Source organism: Eretmochelys imbricata, chromosome 2 (assembly GCF_965152235.1).
Source record: "Eretmochelys imbricata isolate rEreImb1 chromosome 2, rEreImb1.hap1, whole genome shotgun sequence".
Classification (NCBI taxonomy): Eukaryota; Metazoa; Chordata; order Testudines; family Cheloniidae; genus Eretmochelys; species Eretmochelys imbricata.
In genome coordinates this window covers 157,032,773-157,055,034 of record NC_135573.1, presented here as the reverse complement: position 1 = coordinate 157,055,034, position 22,262 = coordinate 157,032,773, and the positions used below count along the sequence as shown (strand labels likewise).

The window sequence follows — 22,262 nt, the reverse complement described above, 5'->3', positions numbered from 1 at the left end:
GTGTTTGCATTATGAAATGGTCTTTAATTATGTGATTACATGCTAACATTTACATAGGACTTCTACATTATAAAGGGCTGAGGGTGGATGGTGCTCAGGGAGTGAATCAGAGTTGTGTAGGGAATGAGGCTCTTGTCTGCAGGCCCTCTTGCTGTAGAAGTTGGAATGTGGGCAGATAAAGGATGGTCTTGTGGTTAAGGCAGGTAAATGTCACACAGGAGAATTCATTTCTATCTCTGGCTCTGCTACAGTGTTCCTATGTGATACTGAGCAAGTAACTAAAGCCCAAATTGCCACAAGTGGCCATTAGTTGTGTTCCTCATTTTGAGAGCCCGAATGGAGACACCAGTGGTCTGATTTGCAGCAGTGCCGTGCACTCAACTACAGACGAAGTCAGTAGAAGCTGTGGATGGTTGGTACCTCTGACAAAGACAGTGTGGTCTGAAGGAATAAGCTTGAGATTGAGAATCAGGATGCCACGAATTCTTATTTTGGCTCTGCTGTTCAATCACATCAGCCTTCTTTCTTAGTGTGCCCATCTGTAAAATGTGGATAAGAAAATGTATTCCTCCTCAAATGAGGGGGTTGTTAGGATTAATTAATGTTTGTACAATACTGTGATTGTATACAGTGATGTAAAAATGCTAAGTACTTTGAAAAATCAGCCCCTATGTGTCTTCAGTCAGGTGCCCAGTCACCGAAAAAACCAAAATTAGTGGACTCTAATTAGTTGGCAAATTTTGGTCTATGCGCTCAGTTCACCCTCTGTAAACTAGCAATAGTAGTACATTCCCACTTCACAAGGGAGCTGTGAAGGTAAATTTGTTAATGTTTGTGAGGATCAGATGGTACAATGATAAGAACTATAGAAAAGCTATTGAGGAAATTATTAATTCCTTATTTGGTACAATGGTTGGATGGTGTGCAGTAATTAAGGCACAGGACCATAGGTGCTGGAAGCAGGTTTCTTGAAGTGGTTTCTATTATATACAGGGCTAACAGTTTTGGTTAAATGCCTCTCAGCACCCCCTATAAACTATAAACTATAAAAATTATTCCAGCACCCATGCACAGAGCCACAAACTGAATGATGAAAATAGAAAGAAATACTGAGCCGCCTTATTTGCTGTAGCTCACCCAACATGTGCCTGGATCGAGGCAGGGGTCCTGTAGAGAACTTAGTATATGATCATATCAGTTAAAATTGTATCAAAATGCACTTGCACAATGGGCAAAATTAGGGTTGCCCAGGCAACCTTAATTTGGGCATTTCTTGATTGCTGAGTGTTTGACTTTACAACCTTAATAACTTTTTGGTTTTGTATGTGACTTCCTAGTATTTTTTAAAAAAGGAAAACAAATTCTGTCATGTTAGATGTAACATTAACGTTTACACTCTGTGTGTGTGTGTGTGTGTAGAGTCACATGAGTGTGTGTTTGTGTGTGTGTGTGTGTGTACACAATACTCAATATAAAGGGAGAGAGATTGAATACTGAATGAGACTCTATAGATCTTTTGGTATATTTCATGTGAGAGTCACAGTGTGAATAGACTAGAAATGTGGCGGGAGACAACATTAATATATTCATGATCATTTTGGTCAGCTCTAGATGTCTATGACCATTGCAGGATTTGGTTCACAGAGGGTTTGCAACACGGATTCTGCAAGTCCAGTTGGCAGGACTGGAAGCAAAGGAAGACTGCAGTTTTTCTTGGAGTTTTGGATCTAATGAGCTTGAATTTCCAAAGGGAGAATCTCCTAGGAATTGGGTCCCTAGGTTAGGGGAGTGGAAAGTTTTTGGAAGAGGTAAGCAAAGGTTGCTAGTTGGGGTTTGTAAGGAGCAAATATATAAAAGAGTGCAACTTTTTCTAGACCATGATCTGATGTTTGCCAACAATTCAACATCGAACTCCAGGCTTATCTCTTAAGGCTCAATGTAAATATACCATGAGGCTTCCTGTGCCCTTTGTAATTAGGTTTGGTTTAGAGCATTGGTTTGTTTCACTTTTTCTAAGTGTATCATTTTAATGCTGTAACAGCATTTTTAACTGTGATTTGCTGAACACACTTATTCCCCGCTAACCATTAGCAACAGACTGATCATGTAAGTTACATGACCACCAGCCCACCAAGAGACACCAAGAGATAGTTTCAATGCAAGATGTAAGCTGTGACTACAGTTTATATACTGCTAGAACCTTATGTTGTGGTTCAGTGACATGGAATAGACTTAAACATTAGCACGAGGTTTCCATGCCTCATCAGCCTGATTAAAAACAGCTTCCTGCTGGGACTAGCTTGGAATTCTCAGCCTGTCAACTTCCAAACTGAAATCTGTCAAAATGTAAAAGCCTGACTCGGCACCCAGTCAAAATGAAAACATCAGGTTTTTTGTTTTGTCTTCTTTTTACATCTCCAGTTACTTCAAGTGGTGCATAATAATTTGGGAGAGTAATATCTTTCCCAATAAACTAATTAAGCAACAGTGCCAATTTTCATTGAAGTTTTTGCTTCAGAAAAACAGGAAATACCTTCCTAAACCCATTGGTAGTAGCAGATCTTGAGCTCCATCTGGTAAGCAATAGGAAGATGCACTTGTACTTAGAATCAGAACATTTCAACTTCAGACAACAAAAATTACAATTTAAGGGGCAGCATAGTCTTCCCTCAAAACATGCATGTGACTCTAGTTAAGGTTAGCAAGCATTGCCCCTGCACTTCTAGCGCTACATTTATCTCTCGTTATTTATTATTTGTCACTAGCTAGTGACCAAATAATAGTTTATTAATAATAATAGCTGTTCTTTTGATCATCCAGTGCTAGTATCTAGGGTAATTTATCCACTTATCATTGCCATGGACTTAATCCAGTACTCATCGAAGTCAATGGGAGTCTTTGCATTGACTTCAAATGGGCATTGAATCAGACTTTGGAGGGATCTCATTAATGCATTAATTTGTACTAGAGATCTCTATAGATCTAATGCACCTTTAAAAATATATATCTATATAAATCTGAGTGCCAAATTTCTCTGTCCTGGCTCATGCAACCAGTCCCATTAAGTCGGTTTGTTTATGGGAATCCAGCAAAATCAGGCTACTTTGCTTAAGGTCCCTAGCTTTAGGCACCCGAGTTTGAAAGGTTAGGCAAAGATTGAATTGGTGATTTCCACAGTACAGTAGTTTGTATCTATGCTCAATAGAAATTTATAATGGGTTACACGTGGAGGCATCTTTTCCATAAAAATACGCAGTTGCACACTGTTTTGTCATGTAATTATGGTAAAACAACATGAAACAAATTTAGGCTTATGTGAATTTCAGCAGATATCCTGATTACTTTGGTATCGCATTTGTGAACTTGACTATGGAAGTACAGGTTAGCAAGGGCCATAAAACACCTTTCGTCCTCAACTTCTTTTTCACGCTGAATGTTGTAGTTCCATTTGAGTTGCACCCCTTGCTGAAGCTGGAAAAAAGAAGGTGGTGGTTCTCTCCCTCACTCTGGGCACAAGCCAGCTTCCAGCCTCTTGAGATGCTGAAATCAGACACCACTCACGGCAAATGATGCAAATGTTCAAAATATGATCCCTTATGCTCTGTGGGCCTCCTCAGGCTTGTTTACCCCTCAGAGGGATTCAGATCCATGATGGGCATAACAGACATGTGTCTAGGGCTCCAGAGATGTGTGATGAGATCAAAATCTCAGCTCTCATGGGAACAATTGTTTCTGGCCCTCATGATTGCAAAGAAAAGCTTGAAAACATGAGCTGAGTGTATGTCTGTCTGAGTCTGCAGAAGGGCTGCAGCAGATGTGGGAGCTGCAACCTTTAGCGCCAAGGAGGAAACTGCCTGGCCCCACACTCTCCACTGAGGCAGACCTGCCACCACTCCCCAGGCTGGGCGACTTGGCTGGAGGTAGTGGCTAGGCTCTGCAGAATTGACTTCACTTTGGGAGGGCTCAACTTTGCTCCCCTGGCCTTTTGGTTCCAGAGGTCAGATGCGGGGAGGGAAATGGTGGTATCTGCCAACCAACTTCCAGTCATGGCACCAGAATGAGAGGCTGCTCTTGATACTGTGTGCAGGTGGGTCTCTCTTTTCTTACATGATTCACAATGAAAGAGTAAATAATCACTGGATAGCTGAACTGCACATCATCAGGCAGTGAGAGGAATGGGAGAGGTCACACATCTCTGAGCTATTGTTTCAGGCCTCTGCAAATTGCTGCGCTGGTTGCACTTGTTTCACCTTGGTAAGGTTTCCTTTGAAACCATAAGGGCTAGGGACTTTAACAAACAAATACCGCCCCCCCCCACCCCTCAGATGCTAGAAGCATCCTCAAAAGAGTGCTGGATCACTGATTCAGCCCAGTTCAAATCCTGGTTGCATCCACTCCCATTTTACCAAGCCAAAACTTTTGCTCAGTAGTGAGGTACCCTGGGCATATGCATGTATTTTTGATGCTCCACTGTGTTAGCCCTACTGTTGCAAGGCATACTGTGGGAGAAGCTGAAAAGCCTAGTGGAGAGTGCTTGACCTATCCTGGCATATGCATTGTGTATACACACAGCACTGTCCCTTGTTGCTATTCCCAAAAAGAGCATAGTACACTACCCCCACCCACCCTCCAGCGCCCACTGGCAACATCAATATGCATGCAGGGAGTTTTCAACGACTCCACCTTCTCTCTGCCTGCCAACCAACTCACATGTCAAATCACTCTCTCCTGCTGCTCCCATCTCTCTCAACACTATTACTTATTACCTCCATTTATCTAGTGTTCCCACTGCTCACAATGGCAGCCAACAGAAACAGTACTTTGGAAAGCTTTCCCTTAAGTATACTCCTATCTCACCATGGGAGCAGTAGCACAGAGGGAACAGTGGGCTGGAAGCTCAGAGGCAGCATAGTATAGACGTGTGTAGACTCCTACCCTGGAGTCTGCATGTATTGTTATATAACAACAACAGCAATACATAATGCTCAGCCTATGGTCTCTACTGATCTCAGATCTTCTTGAAGTTTTTTTCTCAGCAAGACCCCTCTGTTCCTGCTCCTAGCTCTCTGTTCTCTGAGAGGCACTTGGAGCTACTCTAACAGGACTCAGCTGATTGGATATTAGAGTGAGTCAGCAAAAATAACTTCCTCTCTCTACAGGGTTCTAGCTTCCCCTGAGTGACTCATAAGTAGAGCCTTATATTACTGCATGGAGAGCCCTAGAACCTGCTGTGCCCTTACTGGCATCTTGTAAGGCTACCAATTAGCAACTCAGATCCTTGCTCTTCACAAAGTATACGAAGAGTGGAGAGATGAATCAAGAGACCTTCTGGCCTCCCTAGGCAGACCCAAGGTTTGTAGGAAAGGAGACCGCAAGATACTGGTGGTTGTGTATTAGCAAAGGTGGGGAGTGGGGAGCAAAAGGCAGGAGAACTTGTACATCCTTCATTGCGGCTGCCATTTTGAGCAAAGGGTGGGGGAACAAAAGCTCAGGTGGCAGAGTGATTGTAAACAAATATGGCGGCACCCTTATGGTACCTGGAACTAGGTTGCTTAAAACCCCTTTCCCATAAACTTTTTTATAAAAATATCTTACAATACTTACTAGATGTGTCTCCCTTTCCCCCTGCAATTTGGTTCTCCTCCTGTGGATGCTGTGACTGTGATTTGGTCAACTTCTGGGGTCTCCAGGACTGGGTCTACTTCTGTCCCGCAAGGCGATAAGAAGTGAGGTTTAAGTCCTCATGCTTGGTGTCCTGGTCACTGCTTGGTGGTATCCACACAATGCAATGGCTCAGTGGTGGCATCCTTCCCAAATATACAGTCCAGCCCCGCATTGTAGCCATAGACCCTGAGAGCTCTCCTAGAGGTACTATTATTGTCCTTTTTGCTCTTATAACGCGTCTGGAGCTCCTTTCCCTTAGTGTGGCACAGGATTGGGTCTCAGTTGTGCCCCCTCACCTTCATTTGTCCAGATAACTGCTGGACTATTTGTACGTTGTGGTGGCTAACTTTCAGATGTTTCTGTACTGTGACAAAGTCAGGCCGGACGGCTGCAAGAGGGTCTGGGAAAACAGGTATGTTAGCCCTAGAATGGTAAAGGCCCTTTTCCCTACAAGCTGGGAAGAGGTTACTTCAGGTCAGTTAGGGACACCTGAGTCCAATTAAGGGCTACCTGAAACCTGTTAAAATCTCTCTCCTAGGGGTTGTGGGGGAGGAGAGACAAACTGCTGCAAGCCTGGAGGCAGCAGGGAGATAGGCTTCTCCACTGTGAGAGACTGTGCTCCTCCCTCTAGGGGAGACACCTAAAACCCAGTGCTTGCTTTGCTGTCTTCCAAAGGGTAGAAATGGGCTGAAATAACAGTTCTTCAGGCTTCTAAGTGTACAATAGGGCCCCATATCCAAACTTAGCTGCCTGGCTTTAGGAACCCAAATGAGTGGCCTGATTTTTAGAGGTGTGGGTGCTTAATTTGAAACCTCCAGGTTTGAAAATGCAATCTAATTTTCTTTAAAGGTAGTTTTAACAATGTAAACTGTTAAGGTTAAGTATTTTGAATATATAGCACACCACTGCGTGTACTTATAGGGAGCATAATATATTTTTTAAATACTGTCTCAGAAGTTGCCCAGTTGCATACTTTTTCTGAACCCAAAACTAGAGTGCAGAGGAATATTGTGCATGTTTCCATGAAGCGTTTAACATAGTTGTTAGACTTCTGCAATGTTTCCTTTGCTTTGTGCACACATTTTACATGTCTTCATATAGTCAGATTAAGTACTTAAGTATACCTTTTGAATGGATTTTTCTATTAGAGCATGTACGTTACTGCATGTTCTCTTTCTTAACCCATCTTTCAGCAGCTCATAAATTTTGGCAAGCATATTTCTTTTGAGCGGAAGTTTTCCATGCTTGCTTTCAGTCCAAAGGGACATTTGTTTGGAAAGTTCTTGAGGAAAATATGGTTCAGCTGTTTTTGAGTATTTCATGTGCTAAAGAAATACACTTTTCCCATTTCCCACTGTTGTTAGTAACTCACATTGCTGTGCTATCTCTGGGTTGCTACTGCTTTAAAACAAGATTACGTTTTGTTGGTAAAATTAGACAAGCTATTTGATTTGTTTATAATTTACAATATTAAAATATATGTAAAATGTATTATTCTAATGATTTAAAGTGACCGATTAAATGCCAGGATGAGTTATTGAAGAGAAATCTGAATAAATCTGTGGCAGTTCGGCCGTTTTTCCTCAACATTTCACAAGGCGTATAATGCAACTCACCCAGATCCACTATTATCCTAGTAACAAACTCATAAATTATATAACAAATTTTATAAACTGAATGGGATATTGAAATATGGTTTAAGTAATCTGGCCAATGTACTGGGAATTAATTCTCTGGAAGCGCTCTGTACATACCAATGGAAACTGCACCACCAATAACAATTCCTTAATTTTTTTTAAATTTTCACCATCTATTAACAATAATAATCTCAGCAGAGGGCATTTTTTTTTTTAGAGATTGCTATCCGGCTTAATTAATGACCCTTCGGGTTATGTTTTGGGCCATCAAGCTCCTTACAGCTGATGAGGATCTCCAACAACTTCCCAGCTTCTGTGGTGGTGGTTGTTAATATTTAAGGCCATGTGTGTTCCTAGCCAAACTTCATGCTTTAGATAATTTTCCAAAATAAACAGAGTCCAGTCTGTCCTTTTCCCCACCATGCTTTCATAAAGGTCATTTGAAGAGAACACTTTCTTGAACTGCTTTTGTTATTTATTGTAGGGGTCGATTCAACAACTAATGATCAAACCTGACCCAAGGGCTACTGAAGACCAATGTGAAGATGATGACCCATATGTGAGTACTCACACGCACACCTCTCCATCTGTTTTCAGTGGTTCTGTGCCAAGGATTTGAATTACAATAGCACTTTTTTAACAAAACTGTCAGGAGCTGGGATCTAGGCAGTCTTTCTTAGCAGTCAGAGAGCAGATGTCAGGTCTAGTGGGCAGAGCAGGCGTCCAGGTCAGGGAGCAGAAGCAGAAGTCAGAGCTGGAATCAACTGCCAAATACGGGAGCTAGGGGGTCCAGCCAGAGTCAGGACCAGAAATCGAAGCTGAGAATCGAAGCCAAGGCCAGATACCAAATGACAGACCCAAGGGTTAAACGAGAGTTGGAGTCAGATGTCAGAGCTGGAGGTCAGCTAGGGTTGGTAGCCAATGGTCATGAGCAAAGTGAAAGGGCAGAAATCAGAGAGAGGCAGGGATCAGGCATGGAATAGGAGAAAAGTGGGAGCTAGGAATGAGGAACAGGTCTGCAGCAAAGCAGGACTCAGGAACAGGGTTAGATACAGATTGCAGGAGGCAGGCAAGAGTAGAGTGAAACGTGGCAGAAGCAGCAGAAAGTTTGCACAGTTGCTTGGACTGTCCTCCCAGCTCACTTCCTAGCTTAAGTAGCGGGTGTGAGCCAGTCAGGTAGCTGTAGGCCTTGGGAGCTCCGATTGGACTTCCTATGGGGCCTGGCCTTTCAAGTTTAGAGAGATGCTGCTTCATCCAGCTCCCTTGGTGGCAAAAAGGGAGTGTCAGAGATCCAGGGTCCCCTACAGCCCAATATTCTAGACCCGCACCCTTGAATCCTTAAAAAAACAAATGGTAGTCTCTCTTCTTTGGAACACACTGAAATGCTTGAAAGTGCTTTGTTGGTGTGCTTTGTTCTGTGCTGTGCCCCTTGGAAGCCAGAATCTTCAAGGAATTTCCCAATCTTTAGTCTCCATCACCTTTGAGTCCTTGAGTGGGGATATTCATTTTGCTAATATACTCATCTCCATACTCCACTTTAAATACTGAAATAAGTTACTTCATAATAATACTGGAGCTAAGTTGCTGAGAAATACCTATAACTAATTTTCCCCACATAACTACAAGTGAAAAGTGAAGTACAAAAGAATCTGAAGAGCTATTTCATGCTAGAACAGAACATTCTGACTCTGGAATTTTCTAAACTCAACCTAATTTGCTTTTGTGTAGGCATCAGGAGATTCTAGTGGCACTGGTAGCATTCAAGAGCAGGAAGGAGTTCCTGAGACACAAGAAGTCATTGCATCTTCTCAAACCCTAGTAAGTGTCAGCAATTATTCAACTTGACCTTTCTGCGTTACCAGTACTTTAAGTAGTGAGGTGCAAATTCTGCCATTGGATACTCATTGGCAGCACCCTCTGAAGCCAATCAGAGTGACGTACCCTACCAAAGGCAGAATTTGGCCTTGGAAATCCAGCTTCCTTCGGGCTTGATAGTGAATTAATAAATTTGCCCCAAGCAAAGGTTAGCACATTGTTATGCTGCTCCTGGAGCAGCCCATGTGGAAGGAGTGTGACTTAGTGACTTTTTTCTCTGAAGTTTTCTTATCATATAGGTTTACAAGACAGTATTGCAGGATCCTATCCTCATTTTCCCCTCATGCCCTTTTTTTAAGTGTCTCCACAACATTGTATAACCCACTTTGATGCCAGGTGATAAGTAGTTGACCTAATGTGTTTTGTTTCAGTACTTTTAAAATCTATCTTGACTGTTCAGTGAGTGCACTCCTGCCTTGTTCACTTACTACATGCTGCCTATCTTGTCAACATATGGCTCAGATCTTTTCTCATTTACACCAGCATAAATCTAGATTTAGTCCAGAATTGCACTGTAGTAGTTGAATATAGACCATGGCCAAAATTCGGCATAGATCTGCAGGATTTATATCATTCACTGTGTATCCCTACCTCATTCACAGTACACTGTATAACCTTCCACCCCTAGTGCTCCTTATTCCACCCTCTACTCTTTGGGAGACCTGATGAAAGAAGGAATGTATTTCCTGCCCGTATTAAGGCACCCTATAATTCATTAAAAAGAATTAATATAAGAAGAGTGGTCAAATGTCCTGAGGGCCCCCACTCCCCCATGTTACTCTGGCCATATCAGGAGCTTGATGAGATGCAGAGTATCATAAAGCATGAGTTGCAAAGGTGATTCTTTCTTTGATTCAGTTTAATTTCTTCCTGAAAACACAGAATAAAGGTATTCTTCTTTGTCTGCGACACAAGAGGACAAGGAGTGCCCGAGACCCAGGGATCTGGCTTCGGTATAGAATAAACCAGAATGTTGAGAAAAGTTATTTCTTGTATAAGAAAAATAGAACATTTTTCCAGTACTAAGCTATACTGTTTTTGTAGACTGTCCTATGTATTACCTTGACTTTTCCGTTATCACTTCCAAGTTTCCACAGAACACACCATTTTGCAGATCATATGCGTGCTACTTCTTTAAAGGAGTAATTTGGCCTGGCATTAAACCAAGTGGAAGGTTTTGGCTACCACTTGTGCTTCAGGGGGAGTTTTGGTAGAATAGTGACTTCCATGCTGCAGTGCTATGGCATGGAAACATCTCTTGCCAGTAGATTGTTGTTGTTTTTTTCTGGGTAACCCGTAGCAATATGTGTCAGGTGACATGTCTAAAAATAACCTGTTAAAAAGGCAAAGATGATGTACTGTCCTTACTAAGTAAAAGGAAGGTAGTTTGTATATACTTTTAAGGAACAGGTAAAGAGTTTGCATTCTCCCCTTGAGTAGAAAGTTGCAGTCTGAGATGTGCTCGCAATGTAATTCTAACTTATATCATAAGAGGGGAACTAGAAGTCAAACAGTTACTACCCATGGGTCAAGTATATGCCCACGTTCACAAATTTATCAAGCAGCTAAACTGTGACCTATTCCCTTGTACCACGCTTCTGAGACCTCCACTGCACTAGACAGGAAACCTCTGTGGAAAGATCATGTCAAGGTTTAACATTGTCAGAGTAGTACAGGAAAGTCATATCTTCTAATGTAGTGCGTGATTTTTTGAATGCTCTGTAGCCTGGCCTGCAATAAACTAGAAGCTGGTAATTAAGAATCAGTGCTAAGGGAAGTGACAATTCCAGCACTACTGGGCTGTATTATAGGAATGATGAAGCTGTGGTTGGTATTAATTGGGGGAGAGGGAGCAAACTATTTCACTTTCCTGTGGGCCCCTTTGGGACAGCAACACACATGGGCACAACTAAACCATTGCAAACCTTTTCAATATATCTCTAATTTACTTGTTTCAGAGTAACAGCCGTGTTAGTCTGTATTTGCAAAAAGAAAAGGAGTACTTGTGGCACCTTAGAGACTAACCAATTTATTTGAGCGTAAGCTTTCGTGAGCTACAGCTCACTTATCAGATGAAGTGAGCTTAGCTCACGAAAGCTTATGCTCAAATAAATTGGTTAGTCTCTAAGGTGCCACAAGTACTCCTTTTCTAATTTACTTGTCACTCTTTCAATTTTTCCACAAATCCGTCTTCATAAAACACTCACATGCACTGATATTCTGTTATTTATTTCTGTTGTTCTAAATGTGGTTTGTACACTGGAAAGGTAACTGAGGCTAAGAGAAAATATTTTTTTAGAATTGCAAAGCTGCTGCTTTCTCTTCAGATGGAAATATTATGCTAATATAGCAAACATGGAGAACGAATCTTCAGAAGGATTTTGTTTAAAACCTTAAAAGCAAGCAACATCTATACAATCTGTATTCGTTTTACATTCACTTTTTCAGTAATGGTTTGTCTTTTTTAGTGTGCCTTGAAACAAAGAGAGTCTGTGTGAAGTCCTAGTTACAGCTACAGTAAGGCTCTTTGTATGAGATAATCACCCCATGTTTTACGTTGCATAGGTTTCTGAGCCAAACAATCATAATCCTGGAGGGCTTATAAATGTTCATTTCCCTTAAACACTAAGAATTCACGTGAAAGTTCTTTCTTAGGCAACATACATAACTTAGTGTTTTTTAAAATGTGTTACAATAATGTCATTAAACTTCAAAAAGGAAGCACCAGTGTATCACTAACTTGTAAGCTTTATGTTGCCTTTAAAAAAAGCTATGGGTTTTTGCCAAATGTGAAATGTCTAAATGTGACTCGTTGGATATGTATGCTTTCCAGTGTGAATGTCCATGGATTTGTAATGTGCCTTTTTTTTTAGAAATATTAAAGAAGGGACATAAACAGACTAATAACAATATAATAATCAATACAGTCACTGATAGATGCTTCTGAAAAAGTTTGTATTCATGTAATGCTATTACAAATTGCCAAGCAAACTCTCCAAGATCAGAAATTCAAAGTACATTCCCAGGCTAGTCTGGAATGAAAAAAGTCCAGGGTCATAACTGACAATATAGCTGCTGATTGAAGAATCTTATTTGTGCCAAGGATGCATAATCTGGTAGTCTGCTAAATTCTACTGTACTATGCAGTAACAATAGATTGAACTGTTTGGGATATTTCAGTACATTTCCATTCATCAGCTTGCACATAGTTTTTCAGCACAGGGAATCATCAGGAAAGAGAGATGGCTCATTTCTAGAAGAGCTGCCACTCTGAAAGGAGTTAATTATGGATACCCTGGTATAATTTACTCAATCAGTGACCAGCATTGGCAGAATTTATCTGTGGGAATCATGGGGGGAAGGGAGAGGAGTCCCTAAAACTAATAATTAAATGCTGCCAAATGTGAGAATGGGATTGAAGGAAATGGAAGGAATATTAGGGATCATTATTTTTTGATTGGATTCATTTCTATTTTTGTACTATATAATTTTAGATAATCAGTTAGTTTCTATTTACGCTTTAATGCTGGGCCTAACTTGTTGGCTCTTCCCTGTTCTGATACTATTCACTCTCTTTTTTTAAATTCAAAGCCATAAGAATTTAAAATATAGAAACAAATGCTCCAAATGTGTTTTGCCAACTTTACAATTCATTTCTTGTAATCAAAACGCTCATAAACAGAAACGTAAATGATGATGATCAATTCAGGGCTCATAAAATATACATTGGGCCATGTGTATGTGTAATACTTGACAGCCTGTAGTGGATTGTCCTATTTAATCAGGAATACAATGCATAATCTACTAAAAGGCGTTTTCTTTAAGGAAAACAACAACAATAGCAACATAGCTATTGTAATTAGAGACTTAGGGCAAGATTGTGACAAGGGGACATAAGTGCCATGCACGTGCACACACTTACCTGAATTGCCACTCTGTGCACTGGGGGAGAGCTGGCTGTGCTGCGCCATTGCTTTCTTCTCTCCCTCCAGCTCACATGCAGGTGGGCAAGAAGTGGGACAGAGTGCCAATGGGTAGAGAATTGGCTGGTGCAAAGGAAGAGTCTGTTGCATCCTTTAAAATGCCTTAGTAAAATTACTCTTCCCCAGGTGCAGCTTCCCTGAGTCACAGTTCCTTCCTGGGGCAGGGATGTAAAGCTTCAGTCTAGTCCTTAGGAAGTAATATTGAAGGTGGCAAAAAATAAATTCCAGAAATGCCTTTGTCTCGTGGGGAAAATGTACTATAGTTCTGAACAAGGATTAAATAAATCCTAGAGTTTAGAGCTGGAAAAGACCTGCTGGGCATCTAGTCCATCTCCCTGACAATGCAGGATTTCTCCCGACAGCACATTCTCTAGAGTCCTGTCTACTCTCATTTCAAATACACCATCCACCACTTTCCTTGGGAATTAGTTCTACTTCTGCCTAACGAATGGGCAGAAGTCAGGGTGCTTGGAGCACTTATCGCTAGTGTTGACAGGGAGTGTAAATGAGAATAATGGGATGAAGTAAGGAAACAGAATATTTAGGTTGAATATCATTGTAAGCTCCCTCACCAGCCCAGGAGAAACCTATTGCCACATCTCAGTCTCTTTCAGGCCGTTGCCTGAGGGCATGGTTTATTAATTGAAACACAAACTCTCAATTCACACAAAACAAAGCTATTCCCTTGATCGGCACAGGCTACAGGAGCTCAGAAGCCTTTCCCCTGGTTCCTTCTTTCTTCCCTCCACCTCTTACCCCACTTCAGGGCCTGCTACAGGATCCCACTTGTTTCCTGTAGCTCTCTTCGCCACCTGAGCTCTCTCAGCTCTTTATAGGGACCACTTGTCCCATTCCTGCTGTCTCTGATAACTGAAGAGGGCTGAATGCTCCCTGGGCACCTAAGGCCCCAGGCCCGTACACCCTGTTACAGTCATGAAATATTTCTATGTTGCATTCTCCCAAGGGAAGTGTTGGAAACCCTATTACTTGGCACATTGACATCTGGACCCACTTCTGTGAGGTGCTGAGCAATGCCTTCTGAACTTAATTGGGAGAGGAGAGTCCTCAGCACACCTCATTTGAGGTGCCCATTACCTTGTAGATTTGGGTCCTAAATGTGCAATAACAAACCATTCTGGACTGGCAGAGAGGTGAGCTAGATGACCTAACAGGCCTTTTCCTTCTCTACATTCTAAAGGCCAGAAAACCTCCTCCCACAGAGAAACTCGTGCGTGAGTTTCCAGAGACAGAAAACTGTGAGCTCATGGAGTTTCCTGGGAATCACCCCTCCAGACAGAGAGTTTTGTAGGGCTGTGGAGCTTTGCTGTGAGTGAGATCTCCCAACCACAGAGATCCTGGAGATCCACTTTGAAGGGACCCAACAGAAGGCATGGGCACAGGATCTGTCCAAGCATGGCTGCCCTTCCACACAGATCCTGTAGTTTCTCTCCCGCTGCAGCAGCCAGGTTGCTATTGCCTTTGCCTGTCCTCTTTGGCTGCCTGCTTAGTAGGAGCCACAGAGGGAGTTAACCCAGATCCAAACTCTGTGGACTTCTGTCCAGATTTATACATGGAAATTCACTGGGTCTGCAGGGAATGCAGCTCATGCTCTGCTGCAACCACTCCCACCCTTTCCTCCATATCCCCACAGAACACATACAGAGGGGCTGCCTTCTGTTCCATCTATGTGCCTCCCGAAAAAGCGATCCCTCTTCCCTGTGCTTGGGTAGAGTGCATGTATGCAGAGGGAATATATGACTCGAACACACAGATCCATGTGACCCACACCATACACCTCCTCCCAGCTCAGTACATTGCTCTTTATCGTTAACCTTTTGCATACAGTTCGTCAGCCAGTTTTCTGTTTACTTGACAGTGCTCCTGTGTGGATTAATTTTGAGAGATTTCATGGGCGATTGTTAAATGCTTTGCTAAAATCCAATCAGAGTATATTTGGTTTACTGTTTATCTACTAATCCCTGTAATTCTATCAAGTAATCAGATTTACGTGGCATGATTTTATTTTTATTAACATGCAGTGTGCTGCTTACTGCTCACTGTTCTATTATCTTTTGCATGTGTAACCATTTTTTCCCCTCAGTATTTTTCCCATTATCTTTCTCGGGAAGGAAGTGAGATTTTGGAGTGGAATTACCAAGATCACTTTCTTTTCCTTTTATTAAAGGTTATCTATTATTTAACATTAGTAAAAGGAAACGTTTTATGTAAATCTTTCCTCTGCTTAATTTGTCTTCACATTAATGTAAAACATTTGATACCAATAATTGAACAAAGCCAGGGATTGTCCTTTTCTATCTGTTGTTTCTGTGTAGTATTGGTTATACAGAAGCAGAAGAGGAAAGTCACTGGAGACTGTATTTAGAGGAAAAAATATCTGCTCCTTTTGCAGGAGGCATAGGCATCAAGATCCAGCATTATTAAAGGATTTATATACACAAAGTCCTGTACTGCATGTTAAAACATGGCAAAGCTTAATAGTCTAGGTTTATTATAATTCCAATCAACAGATTATATTTAAGGGTACTTTTAGCTGTTGGCTCCAATGAATAGTTGGAGTATATCACAAAAAAAGTATACAAAAGTAAAGGAAAAGAGAAAATAAGGAGCGAACACAAATTTATGTAATATGTTAGAGTGAAGGTGTTTGAAATCCAGTGTAATCAATGGAAAGACACCTGTCGACTTCATTGGGAGTTGGATCTGGCCCACAGTGAACAAGACTTCAGTTATCCTTTGTTCTTTGAAAGAAATTGCAAGTCAGAATTGACTTCCTAAAACAAATATGGGTATGCCTACACTGCAATTAGACACCTGTGACTGGGCTGTGCCAGCTGACTTGGGCTAAGGGGCTGTTTAACTGCACTGTAGACATTCAGGCTCTGGGACCCTCCCGCCATACAGGGTCCCAGAGCCCAGGCTCCAACCCAAACCTGAACAGCCCCGTAGCCCAAGCCCCACAAGCCTGAGTCAACTGGCACAGGCCAGCCACGGGTTTTTAATTGCAGTGTAGACATACCCTATGTTTCCTCAGAGCTTTACAAGTAACTGCAGTGAAGCCATGATGCCTTCAATAGCAATTTTATTTTATCTTATTTTTTTACCATCAGTAGCAAGACTCAAATCTGGAAATAGCAGAATCTGCACCCACCAATCATAATTGTGATTTGTATTGTGATAGCCCAATGGGGACTAGAGTACCTATGTGCTAGGTGCTGTACAAACATAGAACAAAAACAGTCCCTGCCCCCAGGGCTTAGTATTCAGTCCTCCCCTCTGTGCTGTCACTGTCCTTCTTTTTAAAATGAGGACAGCATCATAGTGCATATTGAACTTGAATCATGTGCTTAGTTTCCATTGATTTCAGTGAGACCTGAGAACATGCTTAAGTGCTATCTTGAATAGGGATGCTTTCCTGGATAAGGGCCTTAAACCTTATTTCTAGTGTTCTATTATGAAACACAGCAAACTTCTTTGAAAGGTTTTCCCTCTTGTATATACATAAAAACAGAAGGATAATATCAGGCTAAAGATGTTCTAGGCATAATTCCATTCTTTTACACGTGTAGCAAAATATGTTAAAATGCCTTATTACCATTGTGTGCATCGCTGCCAGATTCTTTGGCCCACTGCATGTGCTCCATGTTGCTATGGTAACACAAATCACATTTAAACCTTGCTTAATTGGTCAGTGGAGGACAGAGTAGGGCAATCCTCTGGTGGCACAGAGCCAGCTCTGTCTCAAGCCTCTGTGAACAGTTAGTGCATGGCAAGCTGAGGTGTAACTCTACCTCACACTAATATGCCATGCACAAACTGTCCACGTGGACCTTGCTGCCATGCACTAAAGTTCTATAATGCCCTTTGGTCTACTCTCATTATAAAGTGTGTAGATTAAAGTGTACTAAGGAAATTTTAGTCATGTCAGCAGGGTCCACACAGACAGTTAGTGCATGGCAAGGTAGATTTACATCCCAGCTTGCCACAAATTAACCGTGTGTATAGACAAGCCCTGTGTAAGTGGTATGGCAGGTGTGCTCCTACATCTACCTGACCCCACGGGCAGCCAGCAGCAGGCAGAGCAGACTGCCAGCTCTGTGGATAGGGCTGGCACTTGCCAGCTCCAGGACCAAGAGGCCGCTATGGTGGCTTCGTGCCACCTGTGCCCTCTCCAGACTTGTGCCAAATTTCTCTTCCCGAGCCCAGAGGATCTGGATTTCAAATCTGTTTCCTAGCCTTTCAGGAGAACTTAGTTGAAACTTTCATACATCTTATATGGAATTCATATTAAAACCATATTGCTATAAATTAATGAGATGGTTCCTGCCAAACAGAAATGAGGTATTTAAGAAAGAACAGCAGTTAAAGAGGAAAAAAGCTTGATTGTAATGTACCCATGTGCAAATACTGCTTGTTAGTAAATGTTAATTGTATTGTTACCTGCCTTTTAGCAGTAACTGAAAACGCATTCGAAAGAATTAGGCATTATTAGGAACAAGTGCACAAAAAAGTACTATTTGGAAGAAAACCAAGACTCTAGTTGCAATTCATAAATATAACAGGTTTGTTTCTGCTCTGAAGTAGAACAAACCTATTTATTCATTTTATATGGTGAGACTTTTCTCAGAAATAATGATCAAATATGTCTGCTTTACTTCCTTGCTAAGCAATTGTTTGGGAATTTATTTTGTTTTTAGCCTGAAGAAAGAACAGCTGAACCTGTAGGAGCACCTCCAACGGTGTCAGCTCAGTCGGAAGAAATGGATTTCTCAGGACATCATACATTAGATGAAACAACTGAACCACCTACAATCAAAGAACAAGGCACTATATGCTACCCTTTTTTATTTCTATGCTCTTCAGGGCCGGGCCTATATTTTCTCTGTATGGAAAGCATGTGGCACATTTTAGGTGCTACTTGAAATATACTCTGTTTATTATGATGGGCGTCTCCTCAGTACTGAACGTGTTGAGCCTTCTGCAGGGTAAAATACATTTTCCAAACAGTTGCACTTTGAATTTTTCAAGCTGGTCAATTGTAACAGTGGTTATAGGTAGAGACTGCAACCCCTCCTGAGCCCCTTTTTGCTAACTGTGGGGCCCACAGATCATTTAACCACACCTTGGGCAAAAAAGATCCATAGTTCTTAGATGTACAAAGAGCAGGCGTACCCCCATCAACAAAGATGAGTCCCAATCATAGCTGCATTTAAATAAACTGTAGTTTATTTGAGAGGAAAAACAGATAAAACAAAGAATTAAAATAAATTCTTGGTCTGTATGAATCTCAGTGAACAGTAATGCAAGCCAGCAGACATGCATACCCACCAGTTCTGGCGTCTCACAGTTGTGTACCTGGTCAACTGTGCAGTATTATATGAAGGAAGGATTTTTACTTCTCTAACTTCTGCTTAGATCAGCTGATGCCTGGGATCATGAAGTGTCATTACCCCATTTTAGAATGTATAAATATAAATGTTATTGGCTCTAAAATTATCCAGCTCCTTTTAAAAATTTAGCTCCAGTATTTAATTCTGTGATCTCTTATGGTAATGAATTCTGCATACTTAACACCACTGTTATCCATCACAGTACTGTCTGAGTACCACACAGACAAATGTATCTTTGTCACACCCTGTGAGGTAGGGGAGTATTATCCCCAGTTTACAATGGAGAAACAGGCACAGAGAGATTAAGGACCAGATTCTCAAAGGTCTTTAGGCACCTAAAGGTACAGAGAAGTGCCTAGTGGGATTTTCAGAAGTGCTTAGACACCTAAACATACATTGATTTCAGTGGGAGTTAATTGTCTAGGCACTTTTGAAAATCAAACTTTGTCCCTATCTGCATCTTTAGGGACCTAAATACCTTTAAAAATCTGTCCCGAAGTGACCTGGTTAAGGTCAAACAAGAAGTCTGTGACAGAGCCAAGAGTTGAACCCAGACCTCTTGAGCTCCAGCCTACTGTCTTAGCAACAGGGTCACTTAACTGTCATTCATTGGATGGTCATGGTGATGAAAAGTGAGAAACTGGGAGGGGTACAAAATCTAAAATGTGAGGCACCATTTTCCCAATGTGTATAGAGTACTTGATCCTATGTAGTGCAGGCATGGAACATTTAATGTGTAAGTGCCAAAGTACAAAGTGCTAAGCAGGGCACAAAGCACAGAGGAACCCAGTTCTCCAATAGTGAGAATATTGCAGCACACAAACACATTACTAGAGCAGGGGTCAGCAATAGGAGTAAGGCCAAAGAGGATACTGCATAACTAATTACCTCACTCTTAAGCCAACGGCTCCTCAAACAAACCTTGCAGGGCACATCCCTCATTTTTAAATCTGCACAGTTGAAAGTTAGGCAGTGGGAAGGCAAAGGGTTGAAGCAAGAAGATCATCCAATGCACTCTCCTTATCTCACCCATTCCTACAGTATATCCTCTCTTTTGTAGCTATCGTCTCTCTTTTTGCACTTTAAAAAAAAAATTCTCCTGACCATCTTTCAAAGTTTTTGAAATAACTAAATGTTTTTATTTAACTCCATCCTTCTCTATTACAGAAAGATTTTATTTTTGCCTTGAGTTTTGGGGGTTTCTCTTCTTCTTTCGCAGTTTCATCTTCTGTTTGTGTATTTTTGTCAAATACCAATTATTTTCTTTCTTTTGCCTTACTGTATGTTTGCTCTCTTCCCTGATAAATGTCTTCTAGTGTGTTTTCTCTTATTTTATTTTATTTTATTTTATTTAAGGTTCAACAAATGCTGGAAATCAACATGAAAGTGACACCACTACAGTAGCCCAGGAAATTCTAAAACCAGAAGCTGGTTCTGGTGCTATTGTTTTGCAAGGAGTGAGCAGAGAAAAGGTTAGTATAGCTGGCTTACTATGTAGCTCCTCATTGTGGCTCTGATTCAGGAAAGCACTTACGCATATAATTAAATGCTTTCCTGAATTAGTGCCTTTATCCTTTCCAGCTTACAAATAACGTTTATGGTGATCAGTTATTTGTATACTTAAGCAAGTATGGCTTCTCATGGCAACATCGTATCCAAACCCACTTGAACTGTTGGTTTCAGAGTAGCAGCCATGTTCGTCTGTATTCGCAAAAAGAAAAGGAGTACTTGTGGCACCTTAGAGACTAACAAATTTATTTATTTACACCTGTAGCTCACGAAAGCTTATGCTTAAACTTAAGCTTATGCTCAAATAAATTTGTTAGTCTCTAAGGTACCACAAATACTCCTTTTCTTTGAACTGTTGGGCAGTTCAGATCTAGATCCAAACTTTCCAGTTCAGACTGAGCCATAGTCAGAGCAAATCTGTACTTTTGATGTGGACTACTTTTACAATATTTAAAGAAGCAATGAAGAAGGAAAAGAACCACTATAGATCCTCAAAGTGAGAGCCTGGAGTTTGTTGTTCATTTTATAACAGGCATCTTGAACTAACTTGTAGAGACAGCCTTGCAGACTAGGGGGCTAGTTTATTCTTAAAGTAAAGCCCCTGGTGCATGTTATGTAATTTTAAATCTGTTTGATATGCTACACAACATGCAGCAGGGCTCCTTCTTTATCAGATGGATAGAGCAGTTGAGCCCAAATTCCTTGAATTTTGGAGCAGTTCAGTTCTGAAATTTGTATCTGTGGCTCATCTCTAGAACTGAATAAACAATACCACCCTCCCTGAAAATTTGAGGGGCTGATCCTACAGTCTTTACCCAGAATTCATTGGGAGTTTTGCCTGAGTAATGGCAGCTGGGCATGGCCCTGAGTACTTTGATAAAAAAGCACACAGTGTTAGAACATAAGAAAAGCCTTCAGACCAGTGGTACAACTAACCCAGTATCCTGTCTTCCAACAGTGGCCAATGCCACATACTTCAGACAGAATGAACAGAACAGTGCAGTTATTGAGGGATCTATCCCCTGTGATCCACTCTCAGCTTCTGGCAATCAGAGGCAAGGGACTCCCAGAGCATGGGGTTGCATCCCTGACCATTTTGGCTAATAGCCCTTAGTGGATCTGTCCTCCATGAATTTATCTAAATCTTTTTTGAACCCAGTTATAGTTTTGGCCTTCACAATGTCCCCTGGCAATGAGTTCCACAGGTTTGACTGTGTGTTGTGCGCAGAGTACTTTCTTTTGTTCGTTTTGAACCTGCTGTCTATTAATTTCATTGGATGACACCTGGTGCTTGTGTTATGTGAAGGAGTAAATAACACTTCCATATTCACTTTCTCCACTACCTTTGTGATTTTATAGACCTCTATCAGATCCCCCCTTAGTTGTATCTTTTCCAAATTGAAGAGTCAGTCTTTTTAATCTTTCCTCGTGTGGGAGCTGTTCCATACCCTTAATCATTTTTGTTGCCCTTCTCTGTACCTTTTCCAATTCTAATATATCTTTTTTTGTGATGTGGCAACCAGAACTGCACATAGTATTCAAAGTGTGGGCATACATGGATTTAAATAGAGGAAATATATTTACTGTCTTATTATCTGTCCCTTTCCTAATGGTTCCTAACATTCTGTTAGTTTTTTAGACTGCTGCTGCACACTGAGCGGATGTTTTCAGAGAACTATCCACAATCACTCCAAGATCTTTCTTGAGTGGTAACAGCTAATTTAGACCCCATCATTTTGTATGTATAGTTGGGATTACGTTTTCCAAAGTGCATTAATTTGCATTTATTAACATGGAATTTCATCTGCCATTTTGTTGCTCAGATCCCCTTGGATTTTGTGAGATCCCCTTGGATTTACCTATCTTGAGTAACTTTGTATTGTCTGCAAATTTTCCCACCTCACTGTTTACCCCTTTTTTGAGATCATTTATGAATATGTTGAACAGTACTGGTCCCACTCCACACCATAGAATCATAGAAAATTAGGGTTTGAGGAGACCTCAGGAGGTCATGTAGTCAACCCCCTGCTCAAAGCAGGACCAACGCCAACTAAATCATCCCAGCCAGGGCTTTGTCAAGCTGGACCTTAAAAACCTCTAAGGATGGAGATTCCGCCACCTCCCTAGGTAACCCATTCCAGTGCTTCATAGAATCATAGAACTGGAAGGGACCTCGAGAGGTTATC

At 41.3% G+C, this 22,262-nt stretch overlaps 1 protein-coding gene across 1 annotated transcript in view; it reads left to right on the top strand.

The window, feature by feature from the left end:
- Positions 1-22,262, top strand: part of COL15A1 (collagen type XV alpha 1 chain) — a 208,371-nt gene that overhangs the window by 30,129 nt on the left and 155,980 nt on the right. Inside the window, exons 3-6 of the mRNA XM_077809195.1 lie at positions 7,786-7,860; positions 9,030-9,119; positions 17,875-18,001; positions 19,924-20,039. Coding sequence (XP_077665321.1) covers positions 7,786-7,860; positions 9,030-9,119; positions 17,875-18,001; positions 19,924-20,039 — 408 coding nt within the window. The remainder of the gene's footprint in view (positions 1-7,785; positions 7,861-9,029; positions 9,120-17,874; positions 18,002-19,923; positions 20,040-22,262) is intronic.